The sequence below is a fragment of the Musa acuminata genome, chromosome BXJ2-4 (assembly GCF_036884655.1).
Source record: "Musa acuminata AAA Group cultivar baxijiao chromosome BXJ2-4, Cavendish_Baxijiao_AAA, whole genome shotgun sequence".
Classification (NCBI taxonomy): Eukaryota; Viridiplantae; Streptophyta; class Magnoliopsida; order Zingiberales; family Musaceae; genus Musa; species Musa acuminata.
In genome coordinates this window covers 5,761,776-5,773,634 of record NC_088341.1, presented here as the reverse complement: position 1 = coordinate 5,773,634, position 11,859 = coordinate 5,761,776, and the positions used below count along the sequence as shown (strand labels likewise).

Genomic DNA, 11,859 nt, shown 5'->3' with positions numbered 1-11,859 from the left:
GCTAGGTTATGGCAGGAATTTTTCAACATATCGAGGGCAAAATCATCTTTTTAGGCAGTTAGAGCGGTTCTATGAGCAATTCTGTAACTTACAAGCTTTTTCAAAGAATTTACCCAATAATATGTTATTCTTAATTAGATTAAGAATAAAAATCCAATTAAGTCGGTCTTTTCATATGACCGTCAATAATAATGATCGAGAGAAATTAAAAATCCAATCTCAATTAGTAGCATAAAATAAATCATACTTTAGATTTTTTTGTCTTTAATATTTCATGAAGAAAGTTTTCTAGTTCGAAAGCGCTGATACAAATCAATTATCACAACCAATAACCTAGAACTACACCATCAAAAGAGTGATCACACCCAAAGAATCTTAATCAAAGGCTTGGATGAATGACGAGGAGACTTATAACTTCATGATATCATCCTTAATTCAATTGTCACAAAAGTATATAGGTTCAATTATCAAAGACCTGATGTGATCCTCAGTCACTTGATCAGGTTTTCCATGTCCATCTCATTGGGCCATTCGAGGAAAATTAATGATCATCATTTTTATGTTTTCCTCAAAACGAGAAGTGAAACTTCGATCTCCGTTTATTGCTCTCCAATTGCCCCTAATCAATCGCTTGATATGGTCATGAGCCACGTACTCCGATAAACCACTCTCATTGATGTAAAACTGGATAGATTTGGACACATCGCCTCTTTCAAGCTCGTCCTGCACAAAAACAACCGATGCAGAGAGGAGAAACTGTGTGAACACTTTATCGCCATGATTCCATGAACGAATGATAATTATGGTGCATTTTAAATATCTTGGAAGTACCCAAATCATCACAAAGTCGAAGGATCATGGATGACCATCTTGCAATCTTAAGACAGCTGTGGAAGTCTTCCAAGGTCTCTTGACTTACATCTCACTGGTGCAATAAGCAAGAGTGGGTGTGTAGCCCTTCAAGTGCGTTCTCCAAGTACTCTTCAAGATTGGGTGTGTAGCCCTGGTGGTACTACCTTGCTTCCACCATGTGTGCCTTGCATACATCTGCCCACTGAATCCAAGGGTTGCACTGTTTAGAAAGTGGAACTGAATGATCGATGATACACAAAAGAGGGAGGATGGGATCGATATGTTACTGCTTTTTTTAGGTGTGGAATTATGTCCAGACCCTTCTCTTTCATAACATTATATGCGGTGTCATTGTAGTGTTGAAGAGGGCTAGAAAACACATCTTCATGTACTCTGGAAGTTTGCCCGTTGCATTAACGTCCCATCTGCAACATCCATCAGAGTAGATGTTATCAGGAATCAACGATCGTTGAAATTGCATCTATTGCATTCATGAGGTGGAGTTCTTCATCACCTATCGACGGCATCCGTGAAAAGCTCGAGCTCATCCATGGTGCCGTAAACATCATACACATCATCAACTGTTGTTATCAGGCAGTTTGCCTTTGTCTGCGCCTCCCTGCATCTTGCAAACTGTGGCTCAAAAGCCCAGCCAACCGTCCAGAAATAGTTCTCCATCAACCTGTCCCTCGAAAATGTAAGCCTCTGCGCCAGGCCAAGATTGCTCCACCATCTGATCGACAGCCAGAAGTTTGTGCTGAAGTTTGCTGGTTCATGCACGAGGGCAGAATGTACATGACATGATTCAAGTAAAGCAAGCTCAAAATACCTCGACACTTCTCTGAGTTCCCTCTGATGTATGCTCTGAACCCTGTTGAAGTCCAACTTAGCCAATTCAAGCAGGACAGGGTTCATCTTCGCTTCCCTTTGGGATGCTTCTATGAACCACCTGGTCTGTAACCTCGGCATCCTCCAGTTCAATGGAAGCTCCAAGGCATGGGCTACGTGCTCCCTGAGATGAGGCTCAAGTGATCCCTCCATGAGGCTCTTGAGCTGTTTAGTTGTAAAGTTTATAGCTTCTTCCAGCACGTGCTCTGCTTCCTTTGCAAGATGGGATGCCTCGCACAAGCTCACCAATCCTTTAGTCTGGTGGCGAAGGCTGGCTTTCAAGTTGCCCTTCTCAACTATAAATCGGTTGAAGAGACCTTCAGAACATCCACATAATTTGTGCATTTCAGATTGTGACACCATGATAGAGCAGAATAAACATAAAATTCCAATAGTATGTTAAGCTATTAACGTGGCATAATTGTATGACTAATTGGAGATATTTCTAGTTGTCTCAGTTTTATGAAAGTAATTGTTCTAGCAATATATGAGGTACATCAGCGACAATGTTGTATCAGTCGCCAAGAAAGGAGTAAAGCAGGATGGATATATAGCTTAATCACCTTCAGAAACAGCAAACCCATGTTCTCTGAGAAGCCTGAACATTAGAGCCGTGGCAACATGTTCACCTCTTCCATGGAACGGTATATTGTCCATAAAGCATCCCTAATATCCTCCTTAAAGTGATACGCCACCCCAAGCTGCTGCAGGTGATCGATCAGTTGAAGCTGGTCTTCAATTCCCTTCTTCATGTAGATCAGTTGTTTCACGTCCTCCGTCAGTTTTCCCATCCTTGCTGCGTTATCCTCCTCCACCTAATGAAAGCTAGTCAGTAACCAGTGCGAACTATAGATAAAACTCAAGCTTACAGCTTGCATGCATACCGACCTTGGTGTCATTTCTTAGCGATTGGATGTATTCGTCACTCCACGAGCTTGGCTGGTAATTAGCCGATCGCCGATGAGGAGTCTGCGCAGTACACCGGATATGTGGTCGGAGGCATGGACGGGGTGAAGCATTGGAGGGCGCGGTCCACCGGTGGACACCGATCAATTTGCAGGAGAACGTCGGAGCGCAGAAAGTCATTTGGCTCATTAGACAACACTCAGTAGAAGATGGAGAATCTGATGGGTTTGTTGCGATGGCCGTGTTGGTGATGGATGGATTTATTAGCGCGGGAGTAAGTGAGAAGAGACTTGAGTACCGAGGTTCTCGTGCAGTCCGACCTCCACAAAACGAGATTCACAAGCAGACTGCTGTGCGGCCAGCCATATCTACGCCACCTCCACATCAACGTGTTCCAAACAAATGTAGAAACTTAGTAAACGAAGAAAAAGTAACAAAACAGAAAAGAATATATATATAGATATATATTCTGCTCGATGAGTCGGCAGGCATGCCGTGTGAATGCTTCTTCACCTGCTTTTATTTTCTTTCCTCTTCTCCGCTTTTCTCAACGTTGTCACCGGCCATTTGCAATGACGGCAATGATGTCAAGTAAAGAAGTAATTAATTGGAGGAGTTGATTTAATCAACTTCGGCATCATCGGGACAAGCCCATGCCTGGACGTTTAGTTCAGTCATTTAGTCTTGATTTTGAGTTAGAGTTCCAAATAATCTGCAGAGGCATGAACCGAAGTGGAATAAAAAGGAATTTGTACACATTATTAGTGAATTCGGAAGTGATTAGAATTCGTCCGCAACTCTCACGTTCGGATTGATAAGTGACAACAATTTGGTTCAGTTATAAACATTGAATTTTATATGTTACAGCTAAAATTATTTTAAATTGTTTGGGGTCCAATTTGACGGGAGAACGTTTGTATCGCGCATGTTGAAAGCTTTTGTCACGTGGACATTGCGTGTGGTAGTATATATATATACATATATGTATATGTATATATATATATATATACATATACATATATGTATATATATATATATACATATACATATATGTATATATATATACATACATATATGTATATACATATATGTATGTATGTATATACATATATGTATGTATATATATATACATATATATATATATATACATACATACACATATATATATACATACATACATATATATATTTATGTATACATAAATATATATATATATATATATATATATATATATATATATATATATATATATGTATGTATACATATATATATATATATATATATTTATAAATAAATATATATATATACGACATGACACTACTACCATCTGGCATCCATTTGGATTTATCCAAATTGACCAAATTGAGAATTGTGACTAAAGAATTGTCGGTATTGTGGGCTGTACATTAAGAGAGTAAATAAGTGCAGCACCTGTCAGCCGGACCCCCTCAAGTCTTTTATCTTCGAAGGAATGGAAACAACGTGACGGAGATGAGTGAATCTACAAATACCATAAGTCATTTTATATTTCACCAATAACTTATGGACAACGATACAGATTTTAAACTGTAGTATGCATATAAAATTACCCTCAAGAAAGCAAAAGACCAATCAACGTGACACTGTACATGATGTTAAAAGAATTATTAGGTTTAAGGATCAATGGAGTCCACTTATATTATCACCAATATATAATTAATCCCACGTTCTTAAAGGATAAAAAAGCTTCCACTTGTTTGATCACCGACATCTGAAGCTTATGTTATTGTATTTCACTTTATATACCCGTGCCATATTGAAGAGTAGAAGATAAAAATATTCGTTACGATAATATTGCGTGCTTGTGCATTCTAAAATTTTTATAGATAAGTGATTTGGGTTAGATTCAAAGTGAAATCAAATCGAAATTGAATTGGGTTGAAATCGGAACTAAATTGATCTGACGAGTCATCGACTCTAAATTAAACTCAACAGACAACACTCAGTAGAAGATGGAGAATCTGATGGGTTTGTTGGGATGGCCGTGTTTGTGACGGATGGATTCACAAGCAGACTGTTGTGCGGCCAGCCATATCTACGCCGCCTCCACATCAACGTGTTCCAAACAAATGTAGAAACTTAGTAAACGAAGAAAAAGTAACAAAACAGAAAAGAATATATATATATATATATATATATATATATATTCTGCTCGATGAGTCGGCAGGCATGCCGCGTGAATGCTTCTTCACCTACTTTTTATCTTCTTTCCTCTTCTCCGCTTTTCTCAACGTTGTCACCGGCCATTTGCAATGACGGCAATGATGTCACTTAAAGAAGTAATTAACTAGAGGAGTTGATTTAATCAACTTCGACATCATCGGGACAAGCCCATGCCTGGACGTTTAGTTCAGTCATTTAGTCTTGATTTTGAGTTAGAGTTCCAAATAATCTTCAGAGGCATGAACCGAAGTTGAATAAAAAGGAATTTGTAATCATTATTAGTGCGTTCGGAAGTGATTAGAATTCGGCTGCAACTCTCACGTTCGGATTGATAAGTGACAACAATTTGGTTCAGTTATAAACATTGAATTTTATATGTTACAGCTAAAATTATTTTAAATTGTTTGGGGTCCAATTTGACGGGAGAACGTTTATATCGTGCATCTTGAAAGCTTTTGTCACGTGGACATTGCGTCTGGCAGTATATATATAGATATATACACGACATGACAGTACTACCATCTGGCATCCATTGGATTTATCCAAATTGACCAAATTGAGAATTGTGACTAAAGAATTTGTCGGTATAGTGGGCTGTACTTTAAGAGAGTAAGTAAGTGCAGCACCTGTCAGCCGGACCCCCTCAAGTCTTTTATCTTCGAAGGAATGGAAACAAAGTGACGGAGATGAGTGAATCTACAAATACCATAAGTCATTTTATATTTCACCAATAACTTATGGACATCGATAAAGATTTTAAACTGAGAGTATGTATATAAAATTACCCTCGAGAAAGCAAAGACCAATCAACGTGACACTGTACATGATGTTAAAAGAATTATTAGGTTAAGGATCAATGGAGTCCACTTATATGATCACCAATATATAATTAATTCCACGTTCTTAAAGGATAAAAAAGCTTCCACTTGTTTGATCACCGACATCTGAAGCTTGTGTTATTGTATTTCACTTTATATATTCGTGCCATATTGAAGAGTAGAAGACAAAAATATTCGTTACGATAAGATAATATTGCGTGCTTGAGCATTCTAAAATTTTTATAGATAAGTGATTTGGGTTAGATTCAAAGTGAAATCAAATCGAAATTGAATTGGGTTGAAATCAGAACCAAATTGATCTGACGAGTCATCGACTCTAAATTAAACTCAAAGTGGTTTTATCTGACTTGATTTTAGTTTTTAGTTTTAGAACACTAAAATCGATAGGTCTAATTCCAATCTAAACCATCGATTCCATAGTTTAAGCTACAATGGTCCAATGATCAACCGTTTGAGCGTTAGCAGGATAAATGAACACTGTTCTCTTCCTGGCAGTCATATATTGATTGTTTTTAGAGATATCTTGATTATTTAATAATTAAAAATATATAAAAAGATAAATTTATCATTTTAATAGCTAAATAATAGTTAGTTTTATGACCAATTATTGAAAAACTTATATAATATATTATTACACTCTCTAATCACTGTCTTAAACCCTGTCTTGATTCCTATGATAGGTAAAAGTCACCACTTCACTGAAGAATTTGATATGACAGCCAAAGTTAGAATATCTTCAAGCTGCATTTCAGATATGAAAAAAATTAGTACATGGTCATGGACAAGGCACAGATGGATTTGTTTCATAAGGAGTATAAGTTACCTGCAAGAGAGATGTTGTCGAGTAGAGGAAGGATACCAAAGGGCACTTCCTCTCGTCTCCAGACTGGGGAGAGAAAGGAGACGGTTTTTATTATTTGATAATGGGTAAAGGTCATTCCACTCGTGGAGTGTTTTTTTTCTTTCTCTTTCCTTCAGGCGTGCAAAGTCGAAGTTGTCCGTATCGAAGACCGCAAAACTTGCATTCTTTTGTTTCTTCTATAAAAAATTTATTTACTTCCAATATTATTAAAAGTACAAGTTTTTTAAAAAATAAAATCATTTTATTCTATTATTATAGCAAGAACAAGAAAATTAGAGTTTCTATAAAAATCATCTAGAAAATCAGATCTCCTAGATTGATAAATGAGCCTTGATCAAGTAAAATTAACTAAAAAATTATTCTTTGATTAAGTTTCTGAAGAATAGAGCACCATCGAATGGAGGACAAAGAACCGACGAGATGATTGATGTCACAGTGAGTAGTATGACGGGACTATAGAAATAGTTCATGTTTGGTGATTAATGATATGACTTATTGACAATTTAAGCAGACGATTAGACGTTACATTCCTTTCTACAGGACTATGAGTAGTCCTTTAAGGCACAACATTCAATTTGTAATGAAGTGGATGCACGAGAAATTGAACATCCTGCAAGCGTAGATCTATCACGGTGTTTAAGAATGTAACCTATGCCACGATTATTGTTACATGCAGAGATCGAACCATCACATTCTAATAAACAAGTTTTAATTATGTCATTTAAATGCAGAAGTTTATGTTCGACAAAATGATAAACATTCATGTTCTTGCTTATTTATTGTTTCTAAATTAGCATATGTCAGTAGTTTTGGAAATAATATAGGGTAAATTCTCGAAAAAAAAAAACTTCTAAGTTACAGAAATTTTTAAATAGCACCCTAAGTTTGAAAATTTTTTGTAGAATGCTTATTTTTTCAAATAATCATCCTACTCCCATCGACCATCGCCCTCCTTCCAACTCTTAACCGTACCATTATCTCGTCGGTTGTCCCCCTCCGTCGAACCCACCTAGTGACAAAGGTGTATTGACCATCGTCACACTCCACTGGACCAGCAATGGAGCGACCCTTGCCACTCTCGCACAAGAAAAGGTGTAGAAGACGCTACACAACACCTCTATAATCAATAATGACGGTGAGGGTTGGGGGTCCGACAGGGACTGCACAATCTTGTTATGCACTTTCTTCACTGATGCAATCTCCTCACATCCCCTTCTAGTCGTTGACCACGATCAAGTTAGGAGGGGGGGTGGCTTGCCCTCGTGACCAATGATAACAATGAGGGTAATAGGGTGGGGAAGGGCCGACGAGCAGCCAGCAACATGCAAGGCAGAGGGTGGCCATTAGCTAGGCCAAGGCTTGGCCAAGGTTAGCAGGGCAGAAGTGTATCTAGGGCTAGGGTAAGAATTTTTCAAAATTATGAGTACAAAATCATCTTTTCATGTGCTTAGTGGCGCTCAACGAGAAATTATAAAAATTAAAATATTTTCAAAAAAATCACCTAGTAATATATTGTTTTATTCTTAACTAAACCATGCTACAAGATCTTAGATAGTTGATCCATTAAATCAGCCATTTCAGGTGCCCATCAACAATAAAGTTGAGAGAAATTAAAAATTTAATCTCAATGAGTAGCATAAAGTAAAATATACTATAGGCTTTTTTTCCTTTAATGTTTAATAAAGAAAGTTTTCTACTTTCAAAACGATGATACAGATCAATTATCACAACCAACAAACGAAAATTATACCATCAATAACTTTTGCAGAATAAAAAGAGTGATCACACTTAAAGAAACTTGATCAAAGACTTGGACAAATCATGACGAGACTTATAGCTTCACGATATTATCCTTGATTATATTATTACATAAGTATAGGTTCAATCAACAAAGACCTTATGCGATCCTCGATCACTCCATCGGGTTTGCCATATCCATCTCCATATTGGTATATGCATTGGGCCATTCGAGGAATATTGATGGCCATCATTTTCAGATTTTCCTCAAAAGGCGAAGTGAAACTTCGATCTCCATTTATTGCTCTCCAATTCCCCTTGATTAATCCCCTGATATGCCCACGAGCTATGTTCTCCGATACACCGGTCTCATGCATGTAGCACTGGATAGATTTGGATATATCGCCTCTTTCAAGCTCGTCCTGCACAAAAACAATCGATACAGAGAGGAGAAACTGTGTGAACTATTTATTACGTTCATTCCATGAACGAATGATTAAGTATGGAGCAATTCTCATACCGTGGAAGTACCCAAATCATCACAAAGTCGAAGGATCATGGATGACCATCTTGCAATCTCAGGACGGCTTTGGAAACCGTCTAAGGCCTCTCGAGTTACATCGTCACTGGTGCAACAAGCAACAGTCAATATCAGGAGACCCGATATCGATACAAGTGCGTTCTCCAAGTACTCTTCAAGATTGGGTGTGTAGCCTTGGTGGTACCACCTTGCTTCCACCATGTATGCCTTGCATAGATCTGCCCACTGAATCCAAGGATAGCACTGTTTATAAAGTGGAACTGCATGATTGACGATACACAAAAGAGGGGGGATGGGATCGATATGTTACTGCTTTTTTTAGGTGTGGAATTATATCCAGACCCTTCTCTTTCATAACATTGTACGCGGTGTCATTTGTAGTGTTGAAGAGGGCTAGAAAACATATCTTCATATACTCTGGCAATTTGTCGATTGTATTAACATCCCATCTGCAACATCCATCAGAGTAGATGTTATCAGGGATCAAAGATTGTTGAAATAACACCTCCTACATGCATGACGTGGAGGAGTTGTTTACCTATCGACGGCATCCGTGAAAAGCTCGAGCTCATCGATGGTGCCGTAAACATCATACACATCATCTATTGTTGTTATCAGGCAGTTAACTTTTGTCTGCGCCTCCCTGAATCTTGCAAACTGTGGCTCAAAAGCCCAGCCAACCGTCCAGAAATAGTTCTCCATCAACCTGTCCCTGGAAAATGGAAGCCTTTTCGCGAGGCCAAGATTGCTCCACCATCTGATCGATAGCCATAAGTTTGTGCTGAAGTTTGCTGGTTCATAAACGACGGCAGAATGTACAGGACATGATTCAAGTAAAGCAAGCTCAAAATACCTCGACACTTCTCTGAGTTCCCTCTGATATATGATCTGAACCCTGTTGAAGTCCAACTTAGCCAATTCAAGTAGGACAGGGTTCATCTTCGCTTCCCTTTGGGATGCTTCTATGAACCACCTGGTCTGTAACCTCGGCATCCTCCAGTTCAATGGAAGCTCCAAGGCTTGGGCTACGTGCTCCCTGAGATGAGGCTCAAGTGATCCCTCCATGAGGCTCTTGAGCTGTTTAGTTGTGAAGTTCGTAGCTTCTTCCAGCACGTGCTCTCCTTCCTTTGCAAGATGGGAAGCCTCGTACAAGCTCACCAATCCTTCAGTCTGGAGGCGAAGGCTGGCTTTCAAGTTTCCCTTCTCATCCATAAATCGGTAGAATACACCTTCAGTCCATCCACATAATTTGTGCAAGTTAGATTGTGACACCATGATAGAACAGAATAAACACAAAATTCCATTAGTATGTTAGGCTATTAACGTGGCATAATTTATGACTAATTGGACATATTTCTAGTTGTCTCAGTTTTATGGAAGTAATTGTTCTAGCAATATATGAGGTACATCAGCGACAATGCTGTATCAGTCGCCAAGAAAGGAGTAAAGCAGGATATACAGCTTAATCACCTTCAGAAACATCAAATCCATGTTCTCTGAGAAGCCTGAACATAAGAGCCGTGGCATGAAGATTATCCTTCAGCAACATGTTCACCTTTTCCACGGAACCGTATATAGTCCCTAAAGCATCCTTAATATCCTCCTTAAAGTGATACGCCACCCCAAGCTGCTGCAGGTGATCGATCAGTTGAAGCTGCTCCTCCATTCCCTTCTTCATGTAGATCAGTTGTTTCACGTCCTCCGTCAGTTTTTCCATCCTTCTTGCGTTATCCTCCTCCACCTAATGAAAGCTAGTGAGTAACCAGTGCGAACTATAGATAAAACTCAAGCTTACAGATTGCATGTATACCGACCTTGGTGTCATTTCTTAGCGATTGGATGTATTCGTCACTCCACGAGCTTGGCTGGTAATTAGCAGATCGCCGAGGAGGAGTCTGCGCAGCACACCGGATATGTGGTCGGAAGCATGGACGTGGTGAAGCCTTGGACGGCGACGTCCACCGATGGGCACCGATGAGACTGCAGAAGGACGGAGCAGAAGCGCAGAAAGCCATTTGGCTCGGTGGACAACAATGAGCAGAAGACGGAGAATCTTATGGACTTTGTAATGGCTTCATTTATATCCACACAAGTCGTTTGATAAAAGATAAGGAGGAAATCTTATCTATTTTGTTAGGGACATGTTAGTGCATTCAAGCTAAGCTAATTTACTTCTTCAATAAAACTTCTTCAATAATTGTTCTTATCTTCTATTATTTCTATTATGATATCAGAGCCGCTTGCTTAGAGTAAGCTCTCTTTTCGCTGCGGACTCATCTTTGTTGCTTCTCCACCTCCGACGACAAAAGAAAAGGCTTTCTACCATTGCTTTTCCGTCATCAGGCCGTCGGTGTGACAAATCTTTCCTCCTCGACGAACGATAACTGTCTTCTCCACTACCACTCTGTGCCAACGTCTGTTTCCTTCCACTGCGGCGTCTCTAGTGCTGCGCTCACTAGCATTGCTCTACCTTTCTTCCTCGCTGTAGCTACCTCCTACCTCTTCTGATGTAGCTTCCTCCTCTACTGCATCTTTGCTGTAGCTTCCTCCTCTATTGCAGCTTCTTCCTATGCTGTAGTAGCATCACTGCAACATTGATGTAGATTTCTCCTATGCCGTTGTCGCACCAAAACCGTCGCAATCGCAACCGTCGCCGTCGCAATCGTAGCCGCTGCCATAGCAGCCGCAATCATCGTCGTCGAATCCATAGCAACAATAACAATAGCAGCAAGATGCTCTTTCCCTACTCATGAAGCCTCTCGCTTATAAACCATCGATCCAAGATTGGTATCCTTGTCAGGAGTACTATCTTGCGAGGGCACGATAGAAGATAAGGAGAAAATCTTATCTATTCTGTTGAGGAAAATCCTCTATTCTATTAAGGAAATTTCTCCCTCCTAATCTGTATAAATAGGAGAGGGACAAGTTAATGCATTCAAGCTAAGCTACTTTACTTCTTCAATAAAGCTTCTTCAATAATTGTTCTTATCTTCTATTCTTTCTATTAAGTTGCACATCCTCGTGTGCCATGC

The 11,859-nt window shown here is 39.2% G+C and overlaps 2 protein-coding genes across 4 annotated transcripts; both read right to left on the bottom strand.

Moving 5' to 3' along the window:
* Nucleotides 1-268: 268 nt before the first annotated feature.
* LOC135608947 (alpha-terpineol synthase, chloroplastic-like) lies at nucleotides 269-2,949 on the bottom strand. 2 transcript variants are annotated; one of them, XR_010485650.1, is made up of 6 exons: nucleotides 2,629-2,949; nucleotides 2,304-2,555; nucleotides 1,367-2,057; nucleotides 1,140-1,277; nucleotides 832-1,054; nucleotides 269-723 (listed from the first exon to the last, which is right to left on the bottom strand). XR_010485650.1 is itself a non-coding variant. In XM_065102025.1 (5 exons), the coding sequence occupies exons 2-4, from the start codon at nucleotides 2,395-2,397 to the stop codon at nucleotides 1,181-1,183; spliced, it is 882 nt and encodes a 293-aa protein (XP_064958097.1). In that variant the 5' UTR covers nucleotides 2,398-2,555; nucleotides 2,629-2,949; the 3' UTR covers nucleotides 754-1,054; nucleotides 1,140-1,180. The 2 variants fall into 2 exon arrangements, 1 of the variants encoding a protein (XP_064958097.1); XM_065102025.1 differs by lacking the exon at nucleotides 269-723 and having other exon boundaries at nucleotides 754-1,054.
* A 5,336-nt stretch (nucleotides 2,950-8,285) lies between these two features.
* LOC103974985 (monoterpene synthase 7, chloroplastic-like) lies at nucleotides 8,286-10,882 on the bottom strand. Of its 2 annotated transcripts, XM_065103177.1 has the most exons (7): nucleotides 10,642-10,879; nucleotides 10,298-10,568; nucleotides 9,681-10,056; nucleotides 9,366-9,584; nucleotides 9,138-9,276; nucleotides 8,807-9,052; nucleotides 8,286-8,708 (listed from the first exon to the last, which is right to left on the bottom strand). In XM_065103177.1, exons 1-7 carry the CDS (start codon nucleotides 10,840-10,842, stop codon nucleotides 8,415-8,417), a joined length of 1,746 nt encoding a protein of 581 aa, XP_064959249.1. In that variant the 5' UTR covers nucleotides 10,843-10,879; the 3' UTR covers nucleotides 8,286-8,414. The 2 variants fall into 2 exon arrangements, with proteins under 2 accessions (XP_064959249.1, XP_064959250.1); XM_065103178.1 differs by lacking the exon at nucleotides 8,286-8,708 and having other exon boundaries at nucleotides 8,801-9,052; nucleotides 10,642-10,882.
* Nucleotides 10,883-11,859: the final 977 nt, after the last annotated feature.